At 46.4% G+C, this 25,550-nt stretch overlaps 1 protein-coding gene across 1 annotated transcript in view; it reads left to right on the top strand.

Moving 5' to 3' along the window:
* The window catches only part of LOC310668790 (uncharacterized protein), a gene marked incomplete at both ends in the record, with an annotated part of 40,791 nt that extends 17,679 nt beyond the window's left edge, over positions 1-23,112 (top strand). The window contains 3 exons of the mRNA XM_083422118.1: positions 4,018-4,234; positions 21,913-22,127; positions 22,690-23,112. Of these exons, the coding sequence (XP_083278244.1) occupies positions 4,018-4,234; positions 21,913-22,127; positions 22,690-23,112 (855 nt within the window). The remainder of the gene's footprint in view (positions 1-4,017; positions 4,235-21,912; positions 22,128-22,689) is intronic.
* Between the last annotated feature and the right edge of the window lie 2,438 nt (positions 23,113-25,550).

Here is a 25,550-nt window from a genome sequence, read left to right as displayed (position 1 = left end):
CCCACAGATCACTGCTTCTGTTCCCCTCAGTAAGGAATCCCCTATCACCACTACACGCCTTCTCTTAGGTTTGGTCAGGGTTCTTCCGTGAGCGGTCCGTTCCAAGGTCGCCTGCACATTCCCTGAGGACTGACTTTGCTGCTCATCTTCATATACGTGATCGACTGTAATGAGGGAGAGATCCTCAAATGGAGTCTGCTCTTCGTCTTCCATGCTAGGGGAGAGGACCTCAAAGCGATTGTGTATTTCTAGACAATCAGAGCGAACCCTGGGCCTCCTACTTCTTTGAGTCACGTTTCTCCACATATCGGGCTCCTGTGTTGGTGAACTAGCCTCCTTCTCAGGGGAGTCCCCTGTCTCCTCCTTGGTGGAGACGGTGTGCTCTGTTGCTTCCAAGAAGAGCTCCAGCTCTCTAATTCTTTGGAGCGTAGCTACACGTTCCTCCAGTTGCTGGACTTTGTCTTTTAGGAGGGCAATCAACATGCAATTGCTGCACGTAAAGCTGCCTGCAACCTTTGGCAAGATGGCAAACATTGCGCAGGAACCGCAGGCGACTGCAGCTGTTCCCTCCCCCTCCATCTTGAGAATGTGTCGTTGGGCTTGAGACTACCTCCCCTAAATCTAAAAGATGGTTCAAACTGCCCTGCAAACACTGATAAGCTCCTCCCACAGCTAATAACCTGCCTCAACAGAAACCCTGCCCCCTCTGACCTTAGACCAGGGAAAGCAGCTAATCGGCCACAAGAATCACACACACAAGACAACTGGCAGATGTGATCTCAGAACCACTTGCAGTCATCTTTGAGAATTCCTGGAGAACAGGCGAAATCCTGGCAGACTGGAGGAGGGCAAATGTTGTCCCTATTTTCAAAAAGGGGAAAAGAGAGGACCCAAATAATTACCGCCCAGTCAGTCTGGCATCAATACCAGGGAAGATTCTGGAGCAGATCATTAAGCAAACAGTCTGTGAGCACCTAGAAAGGAATGCTGTGATCACCAATAGTCAGCATGGATTTCTGAAAAATAAGTCATGTCAGACTAACCTGATCTCGTTTTTTGACAGAATTACAAGCCTGGTAGATGAAGGGAACGCAGTGGATGTAGCCTACCTTGATTTCAGCAAGGCATTTGACAAGGTGCCCCATGGTATTCTTGTAAAGAAGCTGGTAAAATGTGGTCTTGACTATGACCACTCAGTGGATTTGTAACTGGCTGACTGACCGAACCCAAAGGGTGCTCATCAATGGTTCCTCTTCATCCTGGAGAAGAGTGACTAGTGGGGTGCCACAGGGTTCTGTCTTGGGCCCGGTCTTATTCAACATCTTTATCAATGACTTGGATGATGGACTCAAGGGCATCCTGATCAAATTTGCAGATGACACCAAACTGGGAGGGGTGGCTAACACCCCAGAGGACAGGATCACACTTCAAAACGACCTGGACAGATTAGAGAACTGGGCCAAAACAAACAAGATGAACTTTAACAGGGAGAAATGTAAAGTATTGCACTTAGGCAAAAAAAATGAGAGGCACAAATACAAGATGGGTGACACCTGGCTTGAGAGCAGTACATGTGAAAAGGATCTAGGAGTCTTGGTTGACCACAAACTTGACATGAGCCAACAGTGTGACGCGGCAGCTAAAAAAGCCAATGCAATTCTGGGCTGCATCAATAGGAGTATAGCATCTAGATCAAGGGAAGTAATAGTGCCACTGTATTCTGCTCTGGTCAGACCTCACCTGGAGTACTGTGTCCAGTTCTGGGCACCACAGTTCAAGAAGGACACTGACAAACTAGAACGTGTCCAGAGGAGGGCAACCAAAATGGTCAAAGGCCTGGAAACGATGCCTTATGAGGAACGGCTAAGGGAGCTGGGCATGTTTAGCCTGGAGAAGAGGAGGTTAAGGGGTGATATGATAGCCATGTTCAAATATATAAAAGGATGTCACATAGAGGAGGGAGAAAGGTTGTTTTCTGCTGCTCCAGAGAAGCGGACACGGAGCAATGGATCCAAACTACAAGAAAGAAGATTCCACCTAAACATTAGGAAGAACTTCCTGACAGTAAGAGCTGTTCGACAGTGGAATTTGCTGCCAAGGAGTGTGGTGGAGTCTCCTTCTTTGGAGGTCTTTAAGCAGAGGCTTGACAACCATATGTCAGGAGTGCTCTGATGGTGTTTCCTGCTTGGCAGGGGGTTGGACTCGATTTCCCTTGTGGTCTATTCCAACTCTATGATTCTATGATTCTATGGTAATATAGTTACTCATCTCCTTGACATCTGATGGGAGGGCGCTCCACAGGGCGCCACTACTGAGAAGGCTCTCTGTCTGGTTCCCTGTCACTTCACTTCTCGCAGTGGGAACCGCCAGAAGGCCCTCGGTGCTGGTTCTCTGTGTTCATGCTGGATGATGGGGGTGGAGACGCTCCTTCAGGTATACTGGGCCAAGGGTGTTTAGGGATTTAAAGGTCAGCACCAACACTTTGAATTGTATTGGGAAACATACTGAGAGCCAAGGTACATCTTTCAGAGCCAGTGTTATATGGTCTCGGCAGCCACTCCCAGTCACCAGTCTAGCTGCTGCATTCTGGATTAGTTGTAGTTTCCAAGTCACCTTCAAAGGTAGTTCCACATAGAGCGCATTGCAGTAGTCCAAGCAGGAGATAACCAGATCATGTATAACTCTGGTGGGACAGTGCGCAGGCAGGTAGGGTCTCAGCCTGCGTACCAGGTGGAGCTGGTAGACAGCCGCCCTGGACATAGAATTAACCTGGGACTCCATGGACAGCTGTGAGTCCAAAATGACTCCCAGGCTGCGCACCTGGTCCTTCAGGGGCACAGTTGCCCCATTCAGGAACAGGCTGTTGTGTGTCACATGCCTGTTTACTTTCAGCACTCGCTGGGAACTTCCATTTGCATATAGCTTTTGCTTTGCTGTTTTGCTGGACACAAAGGGATGCAGACATGTTTTCCTTTGTTCCTGAACTATGCTGAATAAATGCTGTACATTATGCTTGCACATCTCTCTGTCTGCCTCTTCTGCTGTGAGGTGATTTACACACTCTGCTGACAGAGCGTGCATGGGTCTCTAAACGTATCTGAGGCTTGTGTCACTGTTTGATGCTGTTCCAAGGGAGACCGGCTGCCAACTGGTGGCTGGAGCCAGCTGGGGGCCTGTCTGATGCCTGCCTGATGAAGTCTGTGCCAAGAACCAATTAGGCCGGAGAGAGAAGCATGCTATGTCTGATTTACGACGTGCTTAAGATAAGGCTGATTGTAAATTGTATCCAGTTCCAAGGCTTGCGTGAAGAGCAGGAATGGATCTTTTACAAGCCTCAGGTGGGGTTCCGTGCCCAAAGCTTAATGGCCACAGTTATCAGACCTGGGCAAGGTACTGCAAGGCCAGTCGAGAAGGCTTGGTGTGTGGCACACTGTTTCTGAGGACCCCCAAGCACCTCTGATTGATGCATGGGTTGTACAAGATTCAAGAGCCATGGGGATAATTCTGCTCTCAGTAGCTCCAGAAGAGTTAATTACCCTGGCTGACAAGACCATCTCGCGTGAGACGTGGGCTTCAGGCCTCACATCTCCAACAAGAAGCTAGGTCTGTGTTGCTTTACTTCAAAAAGCTGCACAAGAAGTGTTTGGAGCCGGGGGGGGGGGGCCTCAGAAGTCATGTCCTAGAGTTACAGAACCTCAGACAGGAATTGACTCAAAGAGGTTTCAGCATGCCAGAATCTCTGTTTGCAATCCTTATCCTGGATTCTTTAGATGTGAGCTGCCGAGCTGTAGCGAGCCAGCTGGCAACTCTTCCTGCGCAGGAGCTCACTGCTTCAAAAGTTTTGGTGACCTTGCAAAATGAATGTGATTGGAGGAATGCAGCTGAACCAGCTTGTGTGCTTCAGGGGGAGCAGTGTGTGGGAGAGCATTCCAGCCTCCAGGGGGAGCCAAGGCGTTGGCAGCTGTGAAGTGCTGGAACTGTGGAAATCAGGGTCACTTACAATGTCATTGCCCAAAGGCTGGAGGGAAGCAAAAGAAGAAGCCTGCAGATGGCCAGAAGCAGGGGGGCAAGAAACCCAAGCTGGTGAAAAACAAGGCTTTGTTTGCTGGAACTGCTTCTCCAAAGGCCAAAAGCAGATTGGTTGTGGATTCAGGAGCGTTGACGCACATAGCGAAGGATCGGCATCTGTTTATTTCCTTCACACCTCAGGATGGGGAAATTCAGCAGGCTGATGGTAAGACTCTGAGAGTTGCAGGAGTCGGGGCAGTGAAACTGGCAAGTCTGCATACAATCATCAGCAAAGTACTTTTTGTTCCAGATTCTGCAGACAATTTGCTCAGCATCCCACAGCTGACTGAGCAAGACTTTGAGATTTCTTTCAAGGGCATCTGTGTCATCAGGAAGGGCAAAGAGGACATTTTGCATGCAAAGTTTGTTGATGGCTTGTTCTTGATAACTTATGATGACAAAGCTGTTGGTGTGTCTAATGTTGAATCTTGTTGTGTTGCACAAACTAACAAAGTTCTTCATGCAGGATGTATTCACGAGGTGCACCGAAGATTTGGTCACATGTCTTGGCAGGCACTGGCCAAGATGCCTGAGTTGGTTCAGGGTTTGAACATCAAGCCCTGTAAGTTTCACATGAAATGTGTATCTTGTGCAGAGAACAAGGTGAAGGTTGCTCCAAAAGGCAAGGAGTCTAGCAGGCAGGCTTCCAAACCATACCAGCTAGTCCACGCAGACCTGGTTGGTCCACTTGCTCCCTCTTTGGGTGGAGCAAGGTACTTCATGGTTTTAACTGATTCTTTTTCCAGGTACATTCATGTGTTTATGCTCCAGCAGAAGTCAGAAGTCTTTCCTAGGTTCAAGGCGTTCTGTGCTTGGTTGGAGAATGCTCACAGTAAACTCATTGGCTGTTTGTTTACTGATCGAGGTGGTGAATTCACTTCTCAGCAGTTTGAAGCTTTCCTGACTGAGAAGGGACTCCAGCACGACCTCTCAAGTCCCAGATCTCCATGGGAGAATGGAATTTGCGAGTGGGCAACCCAAACTTTGCTGCAAGGCCTAAAAACCTTGTTGCATGATGCCAATCTCCCTGAGAAATATTGGGCGGAGTCTTTGAATACTTTTGTTTATACGTATAATAGGAGCCTTGGGGCACAGGTGGTCTTTTCATCACTCCTTCCTGTTGAAGGTTGTGGCCCAGGAAGAGAGAGGGAAATACTGGAGGTAAACCACTGGCTGCACAGGTGGTGTCATCAGGAAGGGTTTGGCTTCTTGGATCATGGTCTCCACTTTCTTAAGCAAGGACTTCTGGCAAGAGATTGAGCTGCATCTCACAGTGGTTTGCAAAAATGTGTTTGCTAAGACTCTCACAAACCTGATCAGGAGGGTATATGGGTAAAACTTGTAGGAGAGAGAAACTACAGTGACCTTATTTTGGGTGTCTGCTATAGACCACCAAGCCAGACTGAAGACTTGGATGACTAGAGCAGATTACCAAACAAATAATAATAATAATAATAATAATAATAATTTTATTATTTATACCCTGCCCAGTCACTCTGGGTGGCTTACAGCATATATAAAAACATAGTAAAACACTAAAAACTTCCTGACACAGGGCTGCCTTCAGATGTCTTCTAGAAGTTGTGTAGATCTTTATCTCCTTGACATCTGAAGGGAGGACATTCTACAGGAAGGCACCACCTACTGAGAAGGCCTTCTGACTGGTTCCCTTTAACTTCACTTTTCGCAGTGAGGGAACCAGCAGAAGACCCTTGGAAGAGGACCTCAGTGTCCGGGCTGAATGATGGGGGTGGAGACGCTCCTTCAGGTATACTGGGATAAGGTCATTTAGGACTTTAAAGGTCAGCAGCAACACTTTGAATTGTGCTTGGAATCGTACTGGGAGCCAGTGAAGATCCTTTAGGACCGGTGTTATATGGTCCTGGCAGCCACTCCCAGTCACAAGAAGAGCTGCCGCATTCTGGATTAGTTGTAGTTTCCAAAATAGAGAACTACCGGTACATCCTAGAATCTAATTCACCACACCTCTCCAATAACAAATCAAAAATCTCAATGCACTGATAACCTTGCTGGAGGTCAATACGGCAGTGAACCAAGCCAAATTAGGGAAATCGCCAGGACCTGATGGACTATCCTTGGTGTATTACAAAGTATTCCAAGGAACATTGGCATTGATGGAGGTAATGAACCGAATTCTTCAAGGGGAAGAAATTCCATCTTCATGGGAAAAAGCATATATAACACTAATCCCCAAACAGGATCAAGGAACCCCATACCCAAAGAATTTCAGACCAGTATCTTTATTAAACAATGATTATTTTAGAAGTATTAGCGTAAATAATAAGATGCAATCAAGAAATTAAAGGTTTAAGAGTGGGTCAGAGACTTAAAAGAGTGGATAATATTACAAGACGGGGACTTATTAGACCTAGAAGGGTTTAATAACTGCTATGGGTGGCATGAGTATTTAGGATACAAAAAGGTGAAGGTCCACAGGGGATTTCTTAATACTATCATAAGAAAATTGATATATAGAGTATGGGTAAAATACAAAGAATTACTGGAGCCTAAGACACCCTGGTGGATTTCACCCTTAGAAGCGATAACGGTAAAAAAGAAAAACATGGAATTAAATTGGGCTACATATAAGGATTTACTAAAAGAAAAAGATAGTAATTTGATATTAAAAGAGTACGAGGAAATAAGGCATCACCTAACAGGGTGGATTCAGTATCACCAACTAAACGAAGTGTTTAAGGCAGACAAGGAAAACGGTTTTAAAAATGAAATCTCATTACTAGACAGAGTTATTACAAAATAAGAACAAGGTGCTCTCAAGAATGTATGGAACATTATTGGAATGGGAGGTTAAGGATGAAAAAGTAAAAGACTCCCAGGCTGCTCACCTAGTCCTTCAGGGGCACGGTTACCCTGTTCAAGACCAGAAAGGTCCCCCACACCCGCTGTGATGGGATGAAGAGCTGCTTGTGTGTAAATTGCAATCCCTCAGAGTTTGAACAGCTTCTCAAACCTCTGCCTGTGACGGAGCCCCTCCAGCATGGCTGCGTCAGTCGCTAGCAGAATCCGAAAGTGGTTGCTTTCGGAAACGTTTCCAACATAAAAGCTCCTTAACGGAAACACGTCTTCTGGCCTCTCTACGTGACAGTTTCCGGCGAAGAACGGGTGTCCCTATAGGAGGTTCTGAGACATCCCCACTATTTTCACTGGAAGCATCTCTGAGCCATTCCTCCGACTCTCCTTCCCTTGACATTCCTGTTCGCCCCCTACTGGTTCCTTCTTCAGGTGTTACGTCTCCCTTTACCTCAGAGAGCCTTGGCACCTCCGGTGCTGCCGATGGCAGTTCCCTGACATCCACCTCCCCTCCAGGGCCCCCTTCACCCTCTCCCGTCTCCTCCCCTACAGTTTGGGAGGGGGTAAAACCCCGGAAGGAACCTTCCTCATCGTCTGAGGTTTCGAACACCTTTCTCCACTTGTTGCGGTTCCTAGTCTCTCGGTACTCCTCGTCGTCTGAGTCCGTTCCTTCTTCCAACTCCGACTCCGCGAATCCTTCCAGTTCCTCTTCCTCGTCTGTGGTGCCGAAATACTCCCTCCTAAACCTTGCTGCCGGCTGTGGTTTCCTCGGGAATCTTTGGTGGAACGTTTCTGTTAAAACCTCGTCATTGACCTCCTCTGCTGTCACCCAAGTGTTTTCTGACTCCGGTTCCCCTTCCCACGCCACTAAATACTCCACCTGATTGCCCTTCCACCTGGAATCGAGGATTTCCGCTACATGGTTACTGCTCTCCCTCTCTTCCAAGACTGGTCCCCTGGTATGCTCCCCTTCACCTCCCCCCTTGTACGGTGACAGTAATGACCTGTGGAACACTGGATGCAATTTCATGTGGTTGGGTAACCGGAGTTTGAAAGCCACTGGGTTGACCTGCTGAATGACCTCAAAGGGTCCCAATCTCTTGGGTCTTAATTTCTTACAACCCCCTTTGAACGGCAACCCTTGGGTGGACAACCACACCTGATCCCCCACCCTTATGGTTTCACCTTCCCTCCTGTTCTTGTCTGCCTGCTTCTTATATTGAGCCTTGGCCCTTTCTAAGTTGAGCTGAAGCTGACGATGGATCGCTTCCATCTCTTCTACAAAATGTTCGGCCGCTGGGACGCTCCATCTCTCGCCTCCCTCCCCCGGGAATGCCCTGGGGTGACACCCGTAATTGGCCAAAAAGGGACTCATCCCTGTGGACACATGCTCCGCATTGTTGTAGGCAAATTCTGCCAGCGCCAGCTTTTTGACCCAATCATTCCCTCTGTCATTGACATAACACCTCAGATATTGTTGGAGGATGCCATTTGCTCTTTCCGCCTGCCCGTTGGTTTCAGGATGCCGGGCCGTCGAAAAATTGACCTCCACGTGCAGCAAGCTCATGAGCTTCCTCCAGAACCTGGAAGTAAATTGTTTCCCGCGGTCCGAGACAACCCTCAAGGGGGCGCCATGCAGCCGGAAGATGTGTTCTACAAACAACTTCGCTGTTTCTTCCGCTGTGACTGCATGTGAACATGCTACAAAGTGGCACATCTTAGTTAACAGGTCCACTACTACCATGATGGCCGTCTTCCCTTTGGATTTGGGCAGATCCGTCATAAAATCTATTGATACCGCCTCCCAAGGCCGTTCTGGCGTGGGTAGTGGTTCCAATAACCCTGCCGGCGCCCTTCTTTCCCCCTTGGCCCTCTGGCATTGGTCACACCCTCTTACATACTCCTTTACATCTTCCCTCACCTTGGGCCACCAAAACTCCCTGGTGACCATCCACATGGTCTTGTGTTGTCCAAAATGTCCCGCCGTGGGACTATCATGCAACTGCTTGAGTACCCTCCCTCTCAATTCACCTTCTGGTATATACAGTGCCCCTTTGTAATACAATGCCCCATTTCTTTCTTCAAAACCCTCCGGGCTCTCACCCTCTCCCCTGAGGCCTCTGAGCTTACTTTGGGCATATTCGTCAGTTTCCGTTTCTTCTACCAGCTCTCGTCTCCCCACCAGCGCCGCCCCACACACCCAGCGGTCCTCAGGAATGACATGTCTTTCTTCGCTTGCCCCCTCCCCTTCCAAGTACTCTGGTTTGCGTGAGAGAGCGTCCGCCCTGACGTTCTCTGGGCCTGGTACATAACAAATCTCGAAGTGGAATTTGGAAAATTCCTGTGCCCATCTCACTTGTCGTTGGTTGAGTACTCGAGCTGTTCTCCAATACTCCAAATTCTTGTGGTCGGTGCACACTTGCACCTTGTGTTGTGCCCCAATCAATAAATGTCTCCACCTCCGGAACGCTTCGTGAATGGCAAGTAGTTCCCTGTCATACACCGTGTAGTTCCGCTCGGACTTATTCAGCTTCCTCGAGAAAAAGGCACACGGTCTCCACTCCGACGTATTTCTTCCCGGCTGAAGAAGCACAGCCCCCACCGCTCTGTCTGACGCGTCTGTCTCCACTCTCATGGGCTTCTGTAGGTCCACATGCAGAAGTTGTTCTTCCGAAGCGAAAGCCCTTTTCAGTTCTTCAAAAGCTCTCTCCGCCTCCGCCGTCCAAACAAATTTCTTCTTGCTACTGAGGCAGTCGGTGATGGGCGCCGTCAAGTGTGCAAAATTCTTGATGAACTTCCGATAAAAGTTCCCAAACCCCAGGAATCTTTGCACATCCTTCTTGGTTTTCGGTGTCTTCCATTCCAGCACCGCCTGGACCTTGCCTGGATCCATGGCCAATCCTTGGTCTGACAGGCGGTACCCCAGGAATTCCACCTCCTTGGCATGAAACTGGCACTTCTCCAGCTTCACCCACAGCTGATTGGCTTGCAGCCGCCCCAACACTTCTCTCACGTCCCTCACATGCTGCTCTTCATTTTCCGAATACACCAACACGTCATCCAAAAAGGCCACACAATTCTTGTAGAGCAACGGCCCCAGGACGTGGTTGATAAAACTTTGAAAACATGCGGAGCCGGCTTGGAGACCGAAGGGCATTACGAGGTATTCAAATGCTCCCAAAGGGGTGAACATGGTGGTCTTCCATTCATCCCCCTTCCTTATTCGTATCAGATTATACGCCCCCCGCAGGTCCAGTTTTGTAAAAATCTTCCCCTTCCTCACCCTGGTCAGAATGTCATCAATTCGGGGCATAGGAAAGGCCAGGGGTTCCGACACGGCGTTTAGGGCCCTGAAATCCACTACAAGTCTCGGCTTATCTGTGTTTTTTTTGTCCACAAAAAACACTGGGCTGCCCCCCACCGCTCGGGACTCTCTGATGAAACCCCTCTTCAGGTTTTTGTCAATGAACTCCCTCAGCTCCTGCATCTCCCTGTCTGACATGGCGTACAGCTTGCCCACTGGGAGTTGAGCCCCAGGGAGTAGGTTGATTTGACAGTCAAAGGGTCTATGCGGCGGCAGTTTGTCCGCTTCCCTTTCGCTAAATACGTTGCTCAGATCTGCATATTGCGGAGGCACCTCCCCTTGCTTCATTACCTCCATCCCAGCTAAGGTGAGCTTGGCTCCCCCTGGATCCTTCCCCTGCTTGCAGTGTTCCAGGCAATGCGCTGACCCAAAGGAGACCACCCTCTGGTGCCAGCCCACTAGAGGATCGTGTAGTGCCAGCCAGCTCATCCCCAAAATGATGGGAGCTCCTCCCAAGGTGGCCACATTAAACGCTATCCTCTCGGTGTGTCTTGCCACCCTCATTATCATGGGGACTGTCTGTTGGTTCACTTCTCCCAACAGCTCTCTGCCGTCAATCGTGGTCACCTGCAGGGGTTTACTTAAGGGGAGGGTTTGTATCTGGTGCTCAGCTGCGAACTCCTTACTCATGAAATTACAGGAGCTGCCTGAATCCAGCAGGGCCTTGATCTGTAGGGGGTGTCCGTTTGGCAGCTCTAGCAACACCTCTATCACTAGAGCAGGTCTGGGAGGTTCTGGTGCGGGCACTCTCACTGCTTTTGAGCCTGGCTGCTGTGCCCCGACGGCAGCCAGGCGTTGGCTTTTACTTGCTCTGTGCTTTCCTCCTCCTCTCCCCCAACAGCTCCTGCCATGCCTTGCCATTCCTTTCTCCGTGGACAGACTCTGGCAAAGTGTCCTGGCTGTTGGCAGAGATAGCATTTCTTCCCGCCCTTTCCCTCCTTCTTCCGCCCTTCACCGATGTTTGAAACTGTGCGCGCACGCGCTGTTCCCACTTCCATCGGCTCTGCCGGCGGGAAAGGCTGCTCTGGAATGTCTGGAATGCGGAGCTCCCTCCAACGTTCTCCTTTCCCCTCCCGCTTCTCCAAAGCCCTCGCTTCCTGGCGCGCTCCTATGGCTAGCGCGGCTTTAGTCAGCTGGTCCATAGACTCTGCTCTGGGGTTCCGGGAAAGTTCATCTTTCAAGGACGAAGACAGACCTTCTTCGAAAAGCATTTGAATGGGCTCAGAAGACAAGTCCCACCCCAATCGATGAATCAACATAGTGAACTCAGTCCAGTACTCACGGACAGTCCTGTTTCCCTGTTTGCAAGCCATTAACTGCCTTCGCACCCCTCCCTGCTCAATGTCACTGGAAAACATCAGGTCCATGGCACGAAAAAACTTCATCGCGTCCTTTAGGATCTCATTATTTGCTGCCATCAAGGGTCTAACCCAGTCCTTCGCCCCTGATTCGAGATGGCTAATTACAAAAGCCACTCGCGATTCCTCATCAGGGAAGTCATCAAATTGCAGATTGAGAGCATATTGCATCTCTGTCCTAAAGGCATGGTAGTTCCTGGGGTCCCCCCCAAATTTCTGCACCAATCCTGGCATCTTTCTGGTGAGCGGGGTGGTTTTCTCCTTCCCCCTTTCTGCATCCTGAGCCCTCCTCTCCTCCAGCCTCGCCGTTTGCAAGGCAAGCTGGATCTCCAACGTCCTGTACCTTTCCTCCAGGCTTGGACCTCCTCCAGCTGCCCCTCCGGTTCCTGCTGGTTCGCTCATGATGCCTCTCCCTGGCACAAGCTAGCTGTCGATGACTTTCGGATTGCTGTGATGGGATGAAGAGCTGCTTGTGTGTAAATTGCAATCCCTCAGAGTTTGAACAGCTTCTCAAACCTCTGCCTGTGACGGAGCCCCTCCAGCATGGCTGCGTCAGTCGCTAGCAGAATCCGAAAGTGGTTGCTTTCGGAAACGTTTCCAACATAAAAGCTCCTTAACGGAAACACGTCTTCTGGCCTCTCTACGTGACAGTTTCCGGCGAAGAACGGGTGTCCCTATAGGAGGTTCTGAGACATCCCCACTATTTTCACTGGAAGCATCTCTGAGCCATTCCTCCGACTCTCCTTCCCTTGACATTCCTGTTCGCCCCCTACTGGTTCCTTCTTCAGGTGTTACGTCTCCCTTTACCTCAGAGAGCCTTGGCACCTCCGGTGCTGCCGATGGCAGTTCCCTGACACCCGCCTGCCCCTTGCCTCCCCGAAACAGTACTTCTGTCTTGTCAGGATTCAACCTTAATCTGTTAGCCGCCATCCATCCTCCAGCCGCCTCCAGACACTCACACAGGACATTCACTGCCTTCACTGGTTCCAATTTAAAAGAGAGGTAGAGAGGTATAGTAGTCATGGGAGACTTCAACTTCCCCAATATCTGTTGGAATTCAAATTGTGCCAAGAATGTAAAGTGCTGATGTGATCCAAAGTAAAGGAGGCTTTCACTGGCCAGCTAAATGAGGTAAGGGTAGCTGATGGGTCTCAAACCCAGAGTGAGTAAGGGACTTCCCTTGCATGCAGAGACAGGCTGCAACAGATTGAGCGGACAAGACAAATAGTAGGTCCAATGGTCAAGAAGGCAATTTCTGCATGTGCTGTAGAGGGAAGTGAGGGTCAGATGGGGCTCGTCAACCTGGGAAGGTAGCCCATCTAGGAGAAGGAAAACTCTGATCCTAAACCTCTGCTGCCTTGCAGAACATCTTCAGGAGACGAAAAGGCCTACACAAGTCCAGAGTGGAGTTCTGTTTTAATTTTTTTAAAAAGCAACAACATTTTTTTATTATCTTCCCCCAATTATACAAATACCAATTAATATCAAATTAATTCCAATTATTTCCAGATTTAGAAAATTTAATTAGTGCTTTCCCGTGCTCTGTGTGTTTATCCTCTCAATGTGTTTATGCTCTCAATGTGTTTATCCAGTTCTTATATTACTGTGATTCGTGTTCTTATAACTTATATTAAAGATTTAAATAACAGCTGCATTCTTCGTAATTTCTGACCTTATATTGAAGATGGCGAGATGGCGACGGAGATAGCAGCATAGTCAGGTTCGCCTGCTTTTAATTAAGATTTTAAGTAGTTTTTTTAGCCTTCTCGGACCCTAAATTTTACAGTTTTAATGATTTATTGGCTGCCTTATCACCTCACCACTGCCCCTGTTTTTCTTAGCTAACGTTTTATTGTTTTATTGTTTTATTGACGATGCTGATAAACTGCTGGTTCTCTAAATGCCTCACTGAAGAGAGGGACAAAAGGCTTTACCGACGGAGAACGCCGAGAAACAAGGAGCGGCTGAAACTGAAGGAATCTGGTTTCTTCCTCCTCCTCTTAGAATCCTCTTAGAATCTCATTCATTATTTCACAAAGCACCGGAGTTAGGAGTTTTTCTAACACTTTGAAGACCTGCCTACCTGGGAAGTAGTCCCGCGGAGAACCCTCCTGCAACACCCGACGGAGCCAATGAACCGAGGTGAGATTTTTACCAACTTGTCCTTTACAAGATAAATAAAGGTGACGACCAGGAGTGGCTGTAGAACACTAGGCTTTTATCGGAGTGATCTAAGACCTCTCTCTCTAAAAGAGCAACCCTAAAGGGAGCCCAAACAAAAAGCTCTCGGCCCTTCAAGAATAAGGGTAAAGTCAAGCCGAGTGAGAATCAGCAGGAAACTGAAACTCCTCCCTCCTGCACTGAAGGGCCGGCTGTGCAGAGAGAGGATTGTGTAGAAGAATGCCACAACAAAGGACCAATAAAGCCCAAAGTAAATCCAAACATAATTGGTACAGCCACCAAAGTACTCCCAAAACAGGGACTTAAATCCCAAGCTTCTCCTGAACCATCCCGAGTCTGAGAAGTGGGAGAACTAATGTTAAAACAAATTGCAGAGATGTCTTTGGGAAATCCTAAAACATCAAGAGACTCCTGCTCCCAACTTGAGACAAATGAGGACGAGGACTTATCAGTTATCAAATGGCTTGTGCTTTTAACTGAGGATATCGAAAATATAAAATCTCACCTGGCCACCTGTACAAAAATCCTCACTATAATGATGGACACTTACAAAACTCTCTGTAGGGAATCCAGCGGGGTGACTGTAGAATTGGAAAGTAATAACAACTTCCTTCCTACCACCTGCAAAAACAGATCACCAAGGAAAGCCAAGAGATCTGGTAGGGCTACTGCCTTGAAAAGGAGACCCATAAGGGTAAAAAAGAGCAGAAATGTTAAAAATTTTAAGGCAGTGCGTTACAAAAAAATGGATTTTAAAAAGCTTTTTAATCTTCTCAAGAGTATCCCAATAACCGAGACCAGTGGGAACACTGAGAAACTTCTAACCAGGAAATCTTCTAAGCAAAAACGTTCTATGAACCCTTTGTTACGATATAGAAGCAATGCTGCTGCAAGCTGATTGCTTGAAAACAACATCACATGATGTTGGGACTGTCCGTGGGAAACAGAGGGCACCGGAATTAGCTCAGAGTGTAATATGAGCTGTACAGGAAGTGTTTGTTCAGTCGACTGCTGGAGTTTGAAGAGAGCAGACATGTTTTTTGTAACGCTGCAAAGACAGAAATAAAGGCATGTAAATACGTTTCTGTCTATCTCTTTCCCCTGCCAGGGGGGCAGGAAAGAGGGGGTGCGTTCTTCTCACGCTGAGAAGGATCGCCTATCGCGACCTCTGCCTGGATCCTGCCGGGAAAGCAGACCGGGAGGTCAACAGGAGACCAAGCCGGGTGCCTGGGAGAGTTGCCAGTTTCTCCTGATAATGGCTTGGATTTCCAACACTCTTGCCCTGATGCTGCGATGGATTGCTTGGAACCCTTAACACCTACCTCAACACCTAACTCCAAGCAAGACATTTTGATCCAAGATCCATGGTCTCACATCCTATCTGTAGATGAAACCAATCCCTCCAAGAAGAGAAATCTGACAAATCTAACAAATAAAAATTGGAATCTGGTGCTGTACCGAAACAAACTTCTTTTATCAAATTATCCTAAACCCCCAGGACTTCTGTCACAAGAAGAGCGTAAAGCCCATCTATTGAACCTTTTAAAGATCTATATGCCGGGTATACTTAACAACCCTACTGATTTGGCCCAAGTGGAATACCTATACTTCAACTGAGTCCTTGCCAGAGCGGTGGTCTCATTCTATGAGGGGAGACTGGCAAAACTAGTGTACAAATGTAGAGAACATCTGGAGACGAGTGGTATAAGAATCTCAAGGTACTTTAAGAATGAAGCACCTCCAATTCCACTTGTTAATTTGCCAAAAACTCAACATGAGATTGATCAACACGTTCTAATTGATATAAACTCTGCGGAGGACATCTCCAAACATCCTACTGGTCTGGTTGCCAAGGACTCTCAAAGGTTGGACTTCCTTGGGCCCAGGTATGCAGAGAATCAGGGAATCGACCTCGATAGCTTTGGTAATAACTTACTCCACTCCTATAGCATCCTTCCGCAAGAAGTTCAGAAAGAAATACTCCATAAAATTGATACCCTTTACTTCTGCCTGACAAAAGTGACGGAGGAACAGCTGAGATTACCTAAACAAAATATGCTTGATAGAGACTGTGGTTCAGATTCTGTCCCACGCTTATACCACCAAGAACTGGACCTGTGGGTAGGGAAGGCACCCACCCCTACCAGCCAACTGGTTGTTGCGGAGATGAATCCACTCCTCCATACTCTGGAGACGGAAACCCCATCACCAGACCCATCTATCATGCACCCCATCTCTGAGGCAAATATGACTACAACATCTGCCTGGGACAAAATGAGGGAACTTAACGAATCTGAATTAGACTCTCCATGTAAAGTGCCCCATATGGGTCCACTTACTTGTAATTTTATCAACCCACTCTCTTCTAACGTGTGCAAGTTGAATAAATCCATAGATACCATCGAACCGGTAACAGAACCAGCTGAACCAGACCAACAAATGAGAGACGACTCCATTTTATTTTTAGCCCCGAAGAATGATCTGGTTGAAGACCCGACAGGTCGTATTAACAAAATTATTCAAACAACTAATGATCACTCAACTAGTGGCACGATACCTGTTGACTTAATTTTGCTCTCTCTAAGTAATACCCCCCTAATTCTACCATCTGGCTCTGAAAAGTCGACTATCTTAGGCCAAACATCTGCCTTTAGCGAGACGAGTGGCACGACTTTACAGCCAAACCACCCCAATAAATCTAAACAGTTGGGATGTATAGCACGATTGCCACCTTCTCAAAGGAAAATTACTGATTTTTTTGAAGCTGAAACTCCCCCAAAGTTAGAATCCCATTCCCACATGACCTGACTACCTAACGACCAACCCAGCCACCCTTCGATGTCATTTTTATGCTGGAATATTGCGGGATGGAGGGGGAAGAAATCTGATCCAGACTTCTTAAAATTTGTTAACTTATTCCAAGTAATTCTCCTACAAGAAACTTGGGAAGAGGAGGTGATTGACATAAATGGATACGATACCATTTCGCTTCCAGCTAGCCCCTCTCTTAAAGGTGGACGCCCTAGGGGAGGTTTGGTAATAGCCATTTCCCTCAAATTGCCAGCAAAACTTACACTTGTCAAATCTTCCTCTCCTTACGCGATTACAGGATTGATTTCAGGAGGGAAATTTGAATTACTGGTAACAAATGTTTATTTCCCCCCTGGGGGGCAGGTAGTGGACCTCCATTCCAAATGGAAAACACTTGAAGAACATCTAACTCACTGTTATACTAAGTTCCCAAACATTTCAGCAGTCATGAGAGGTGATTTTAATGCTCGTACAGCTGCAAACTGGGAAGCGCTAGGCAAGGCCAAATGGTGGGTCATACCTGAGCAACAGAACTTGGATTTCTCCCCCCATATACAAAGAAAATCGAAAGATAATAGGGTTAACGAAGCGGGAACCCTTCTTTATCAGCTGATTTTACGTCTGAATTTGATAATTTTAAATGGAAATTGTCCCCCGGATATTCCGGGTGAGTTTACTCATTTGAGCACACTTACAAATAGTGTTCCCGATTATTTTATTGTTTCCAGAGATTTATTCCCAAAATTCTCTTATTTTAAAATAGAAAACGTCCAAATGAGCGACCATCTCCCCTTGAGTGCCAAGCTTTCCCTTGACTGGCAGCCTATCAAGTCTAGACACCCCATATATATGGGAATAAATACTGCAGAACAAGTGAGAGCAATAAAATGGTCAGTAACTCAAGCCCAAAAATATATGGAATTCTTCCAACAAGAGAAAATTCAAACTCATGTTGTTTTAGATTCAGATCTGTATGGGCATGAACAAATTATTAATTCATTCTCTTTGCTTACGGAAGATCTTATGTCCTTCTTTACAGTACCAGCCATCCAAGTAAATCGGGCCCATTTTAAGACCCCCTGGTTTAACTTAAAATGCAAACAAGCTAGACGACATCTCTGTGCCATTTACAATGAATATAAATCTTCTGGTGCCTTAGTATTACCTAGGAAATACCAACAAGCAAAAACAGCATATAAGCAAGCCCAGAGAATGGCTAAGCAAGAGTGGCAACAAAATCGCTGGCAGGCGCTAATAGTCGCCTCTAGTTCAGGTACCTCACGGCAATTTTGGCAATTGGTTAATAGAAGGTCAAGGAGAGATATCCCTTAACAATAATTCCTGCCCCGGTCTGGGAATCCTTTTTAAGGAATTATTTTGCGTCACCAGATTCCAATACCAACGCTCCTGATGATGTATTTGACCATCTCCCCATCTGGCCTCCTATTGACCCTGATGAAATCTTGAATTTAATCTTTAAACTTAAAATCGGCAAAGCCCCTGGGCCAGATTTGGTTCCGGCGGAAGCCATAAAACTACATTCCGACTGGTGGGCAAAAATCCTGGCTGTTACTTTCGATGCTATTAATGCAACTGGAAGAGTACCAAAAATATGGAAGGACGCTATTATAATTCCAATATATAAAAAAGGCTCCCCAGACGATCCGGAGAATTATAGGAATATTAGTTTATTGTCAATAGTTGGAAAGATATACGCATGTTTTCTGCTGAATAGACTTACCCACTGGGCTGAAGAAAAGAAACTGATAGGCCCCGAGCAAGCAGGATTCAGACCGAACCAGTCAACTACGGACCATGTTTTAGTCCTGCACCATCTAGCCCGGAAATACTCCTCTTCAAACCGAGGCCAACTTTGTGCGGCTTTTATCGACCTTAAGGCTGCACTTGACAGCATCCCCAGAAGGTTACTCTGGGAAAAGTTGGCCCGATGGGAAATTGATAGAAGACTTTTATGGTTAATAATCCAGCTGCATGAGGGGTCGGCTGCTAGGGTGAGAATAACCCCAGCCGGCGACCTCACTAACTCTGTGCCCATCAACAGAGGAGTCCGGCAAGGATGTATTCTAGCTCCTTGTCTTTTCAATTTATTCATTCGTGACATGAGGATTCCATTGGCCGAATCCCAGGAAATCACCCATGCCCCCCGCCTCGCAAACTGTCGCTGCCCACTATTACTCTATGCTGATGATGCTGTGATCTTATCCTTCTCAAGAATTGGCCTCAGGAGAGCACTAAAATTCTTTGTTTCATATTGTAAAACAAATTCACTCACTATAAATCAATCTAAATCAAAAGTACTAATCTTCTCAAAAAGTCAGAAATCCTATAAGTGGCAATTAGATGGAAAACCTAATCTAGTGTTAGATTATTTTGTCTACAAGTATGTGAAACATTGGAAAAAGTCATTGTATGCGGCCTTTGTGGACCTAAAGGCAGCTTTTGATTCTGTATCCAGGGGTAGGCTCTGGGCCAAATTGGCCAATATGGGTATTAACAGAAGGTTATTACTTCTGATGATTAAGCTTCATGAGAACAATACCCTTCAGATAAGATTCGCACAGGACGGCAGACTCTCTAGAAAAATCCTAGTCCAAAGAGGAGTCAGACAAGGATGCCTATTAGCCCCATGTTAACATATTAGTCTATGTTAACTCCCTGGTCACATGTTGCCATGAAATTGAACCCCCCCCCCCCGTGTTCTCTAACGGCAGAAAAGTACCAATTTTAATGTATGTGGATGACGCTGTTCTCCTCTCTCAAACCAAAGTGGGGCTGAAACGTGCCTTAGGAAAGTTTAGTGACCAATGTAACACTGAACTGTTAACAATTAACTTTGCTAAAACTAAAATTGTACATTTTAACCGTTCCTTCAGGAAAGATAATTGGAGCGTAAAGGGAAACGCCATTGAACAGACTAAAACCTTCCAATACTTAGGCATTACTTTCTCTTATAATGCCAAATTGTCAACACACCTGACTACATCAGCTATATCAGCAGGAAGAAGTGCAAATGCCATCCTTGGATTATTCAGAAGGAATGGAGCTGGCTTTCTCCCGATGGCCCTAAAAGTTTTTCAGGCAAAATCTTTAGCTCAACTCCTGTATGGTTCTCAAATTAGCCCCTCTACCAACCTTAAGACCCTTGAAACAGTTCAATCAAAATTCTTAAGATCATTATTTGCTACCCCAAGGTGTACACCTAATGCAGTCTTAAGGCAAGAGGCAGGACTGCCCAGAGTGGAATTAAAAGTCTGGGAGCAAGCAATATCCCTCTGGCTGAAAATCCATTACAATCCTAAGGGACTGTTACCTTGCTTCCTGGCCGCAGTTCCCTATCCTCTTTGGCTTATGCAAATAACTAATAAGATCAAACAAATTGGCCTAAACCCTGAAAATCTTTTTATTGGAACTCTGAACAAGGCAAAAGCAATTATCACTCAGAGATTTTACAATGTCGAATTACAACAGGAAGACGTCCTACAACAGGAAGACGTATAGATGTTTAAAAACTTGGCCTAATTTTGCAGCTGCCCCTTACTTAACTAACATCACTAACGAAGCTTATAGATGGGCTTTTTCTAGAGCCCGCTTTGAGACAATGCCCTCAGCAGTGCTGTACGGCAAATTCACGCGGGTACCAATGCATGCGCGTCTCTGCCCCTGTATGTCCAATAAGGTAGAATCTGTCACTCACATCCTTCTATTTTGCAAACTTTATAGTGAAGAACGAGTTCAACTTATTTTGCCGCTTTTATCAAAATTTATACCCCTACAACATTATTTGGAATCCTCCCCCGAAACTCTACGAAAATACCTTCTGGAAGATTCCTCAAGCTCAATATCATATGAGGTGGCCAAATTTTGCACTTTAGTAATCAGGAAGCGTAAATCTCCGCTGTTGAATGACACACTGTGAAGTTCCCTTGTGTAATCCTTTTTTTTTCTTTTTTCTTTTTTCTTTTTTCTCTCTTTTCTGATGTCATTGTTGATTTCCTTTTGTCTGATCTTATGGTGTTTAGTGTTACTGGCTTTTGCCGCAATAAAACTTGAAAACTTGGAAAACCTATTGAACAGGTCTATAAATTTCAATACCTGGGAGTTTTTCTCCAATACAATCTGGGTTGGAAGGCCCATATTGCACATATCTTAAACAAGGCCAAGGCCCTATCCTTTGCGCTTTTGCGCTTTTTCTTTTTGGACGGGGCTCTTCATGTTCCATCTGCCCTGAAAGTATTCAAGGCTAAAGTAATTGCAACATTGGCATATGCTGTTCCTTTATGGGGGACCGCAGTAAACTTGATGCCCTTGGAGGTAATTCAAAATCAATTTCTAAGACGACTGCTAAAACTTCCTCAGTGCGTTAGTAACGCAGCTATTCGCTTAGAATTAAAAACTACATCTTTAGAAAATACTCTTTGGAGGCACAGCCTTTGCTACTGGTTGTCCTTAAGGCATAGGCTCCCGAATCTGTATTTGATCCAATGCCTCTGGAGAGATAATTTTCCCGTCCTAGGGGCAAAAGAGATCCAATCTAAAGTAGTGACCTATGGATTGTCTCCATCAGAATTATTGGAATTGGACCTAGCCACAGCAAAAAAAACCCTCACTCAAAAACTTGAGGAGATTGACCTACAACAAAACATCATTTTAGGCAGTGGCACTTGCTCACCATTAAATTTTGGCATAGTGCCCTCACAGCAGATACCATCTTATTTGACTTCTTTGTCTGTAGCGGCCCACAGATATGCCTTTATTAAGGATTAGATGGGGGCGGAGTCCAACATGGCGACGAAGGTAGTTACTAAGTAATTTCGCTTACCCTTATCAAAGTTTTAAGTGGTTTTAAGCGGTTTTTATCCTCCCTTGTTTTTATCCGAGAGTTTTAATGATCTGCTGGCTGTGCTGGCTGTCTTTTAATATCTCTCCACTTGTGTTATCTTTGTTTTATCTGGGTTGCTCCGACGCCCCGGACTCGCCGCCGCCTCCCTAACTGGGAAAGATAAGTGAAAGGTTCTCCTGGGCATAAATCCTCTGCCCTGTCAACCAGCTCTTTCCTTTTAGTTTTTAGCACAGTGCCCACGGCAGTTCCCCCGCAAAATTGATTTATGGGCCATGGAAAACGCCCAAGAGACTCTGACGAGACGTTATCCTCTCCGAGGCCTAAGCAATCAAGGAAGGGTTCACTTAAAGGAGGGAGCGGCCCCGAGGAATGTACTTACTCAATAGCAATTCAAAATCGTTTCGATCCTCTAACTGCCCTTGAAACAACATCAAAAGATGAGGCCCCTGAGACGCTACAAATTGGAAACGCTAATGGTAACACAAATGGGGATGGTCCCTATCCGAAGGAGGTGTTGGTAGCCGAATCTGCGGACTGCACAGGATGCGAGCAACTCCATCTAATAATTAGAACTCTAAACTGTATATTCAAGAAAATTGACGGCCTATCCTCTCAGCTGTATAGCCTTCAGCAAAAACTGGATGACCAGCCGGTACAGACAGCCCAAGATGGGGCAGTAGATGTTCCATTGTGCCGGCAGAAAGCGCCACCAAACACTGATCGTATGAAGAAATGCAAATACAATCTCAACCCTTCACTGAATCGCCAATCCCTGACCCTACATCCAAGGAAGATTTCCCTAACCTTCCGGGAAAGGGACCCAAGTTGGGCAACGCTACATGGGACTAAAGAGCACCTCAGATGGCTTCTAAAACTCGAGACATCAAATAGATCTTTGTGCTGTGCTTCCCTTAACCCGCCAGAACAGATATCAGAGAATGATGCTGGCTTTCCACTCTGCAAAAATCCCCTCTCTTATTATTAAGCAAAAAGTGTTTTTGAATAGTCTTGGCATTTTTCCAACGAGAGTTTTCATGGATTCCATAATTAGACCCCTCCTATCGGAGGGATTAACCAAGGAGACGGTACAACCTCCCCGTCCTGAACCACAAAAGAGGGCTGAGCTGTACACCCCATGCCTGGGCCAGTCCCATAGTACCTCCACTCCTACAACTAAACACTACGATTGTGCCAGTAACTCTTTGACACCCCAGGAGGAAAGAGAGCTTATCGCCTCCTTTGGAGAGTTACCAGCGATGGAACAACAAGAAATTATAAATAGGCTGGACTTACTTAAACTTCAGCTCCTAAGTATCGCCTGCAACGGAGTTCCTACGAATAATACCCACTCTAATTTAGCGGTGCCAGGCCCCATGGAGCTGGAAACAACAACTCCCCAATACCCAGCATATAAGGTGCCTTCTGCATCGGATGGGAAGGTCTCACTGCTGGAGGCAGACTCTTCTCCTCCCCTTCACGCTGGTAACTCATCCCTGCTTCTAATAGACTTATCTGTTCCCTCCGTGATTAACCGATCAAAGAATGGAACTCAAGATAACACCCCCCTGGATAAATCGTCGCCCCTTCACCCCTCCATGCCGGACTTGGAATCAACATACATCGAAGATCATCCATGACCTGAGACGGTAGTGGCCACTCCAAGTCAGGCTTCTCCAGCGCATTCCTGTCCATCAAAAAGCCAACAATCACGTGAGGAAGACACTACAGTGTTGAGAGTCACCACAGAGTGGTCTGAAGACCCAGCAGGACATATAAATCAAATGATCACAAGTGTATCGGTTAGATCCCCAAAGAGGACGGCTCCAGCGGACTTGGCAGGAGCCTCTTCAGAGCCTAGTTGGGCCCGACAGCTAAAAACGCCAAATATTATCTCTACTCACCAGGATGCTAACTCTCTTCTGCCCCCCAAAAATTTTGGCCCTCGCGATTTGACCGTGCCACAACTGGCTCGCACCAGAGCAAAAGACTCACCACACCAGGATGACAACTTTCAGCAAAGGAAAATAACAGACTTCTTTAAGGGAGCGTCCTCGCCGCATAAGAGCCCCCCACAAGAATTTAAATGACGGTTAGCCGGACAATCCAGAAAACCACCAATATCGATCCTCTGTTGGAACATCGCTGGCTGGCGTAAGAAAAAATGTGACCCAGAATTCCAGTCGTATATCAACTCGTTTCATATCATTCTATTGCAAGAAACTTGGGAGGAGGGTGAAATTGCCATAAACGGTTTCGACCTACTATCCCTTCCAGCTTGCTCCTCCCAGAAAGGAGGACGGCCGAAAGGTGGCCTAGTAATTGGTATCTCACTGAAGCTGCATTTCAAATTTTCATTAGTTTTGACTGCTCCCCCTTATGCTTTATCCGGGTTGATGTCGGGGGGGAAAGTATCACTGCTAATCTCCAATGTCTACCTCCCGCCAGGGGGTTCGTCCCTTAAACTGCATGATAGATGGGAAATATTAGAAGATCATTTAGTATCATGCCGAGTCAAATATTCCAATAGCCAATCCTTAATTGGTGGTGATTTTAACACACGTATAGCAGCAAATTGGGCTGATTTAATTAAAGCTAAATGGTGGACTGCTCCATGCCTCGACAACTATGATTTCAGACATGCCTTAGGGAGAGCCTCAAAGGACTCTAAAGTAAACGAGGCTGGAGTACTTCTTTACCAAATGGCTATTCGCTTAAACCTAGTACCCCTGAATGGTTGCTGCCCTCCTGATATACCGGGGGAGTATACCCACCTAGGCATAAAATCAAACAGTGTACTAGATTACCTTTTAGCCTTGAGTGACCTGATTTCGAAAGCTCTCTCTTTTAAGATTGACAATATTCAGTTCAGTGACCACCTTCCACTTGCTGCTATGTTTGACCTAGACTGGCATGGGGATGAGCACAGTCATCCAACTCAATTAGATACTAACACAGAAAACCCGGTAGAGGGTATTAATACGGCATTACGAGTGAAGGGTATAAAGTGGTCTGTAACGCAGGCTCAAAAATATTCTGAATTCTTTCAGCAGGAGATCATACAAACTTATTCAGCCCTTGGCTTAAGCTCATATGAACACGATCAAACTATTAATCTATTTGCCAATCTGTTGAATGACCTCACGTCATTCTTTACTGTCCCAACCCATCAGGCAAATTGGGCCCACTCCAAGATAGGTGCACCGTGGTTTAACCGTAATTGCAAACAAGCCAAACAACATCTTTGTGCTATTTATAATGATTACAAATCCTCAGGGGCGATTACGCTTCCCAAGGAGTACTATCAGGCAAAATCAGCTTACAAATATGTGCAAAAAAAGGCCAAACAGGAATGGCAACTGAACCGCTGGCAAGCACTTATAGCTGCCTCAAGTACCCGTAATTCCCGAAAATTCTGGCTGTTGGTTAACAGAAAATCTAAAAGATACCCCTTAACAGTTATTCCTGCCCCAGTTTGGGAATCCTTTCTATGGAACTATTTTGCCTTACCAGACCTTAATATTAATACAAGCGATGGATTCTATGAGCAGCTCCCTCTTTGGCCACCCACTGACCCGGAAGAAATCCACGGACTCATTTCTAATCTTAAAATCGGAAAAGCCCCCGGTCCTGACCTAGTCCCGGCGGAAGCTATAAAACTTCATGCAGACTGGTGGGCGAAAATCCTGGCCGCTACTTTTGATGCCGTAAACAACAGTGGGAAGGTACCAAGAATATGGAAGGATGCGATTATTGTTCCAATTCATAAAAAGGGCTCGACAGAAGATCCGGGAAATTACAGGAATATCAGTTTATTGTCAGTAATTGGGAAAATATATGCACGGTTCTTGTTAACTAAGCTTATTAAGTGGGCCGAAGAGAACAACCTGATTGGGCCTGAACAGGCTGGTTTTAGACCGAATCAGTCAGCGGTTGATCATGTCTTAGTTTTATACCACCTTGCCCGGAAATATTCCTCCCCAAATAGAGGCCAACTTTGTGCGGCCTTTATTGATTTAAAGGCCGCTTTTGACAGCATCCCCAGAGGATTACTTTGGGGAAAGTTGGCCCGATGGGG

This window comes from Podarcis tiliguerta (assembly GCF_965153285.1).
Source record: "Podarcis tiliguerta genome assembly, chromosome: W".
Lineage (NCBI taxonomy): Eukaryota > Metazoa > Chordata > Lepidosauria > Squamata > Lacertidae > Podarcis > Podarcis tiliguerta.
The sequence above is the reverse complement of the archived record's forward strand: the minus strand, read 5'-3'. Positions and strand labels throughout refer to the sequence as shown.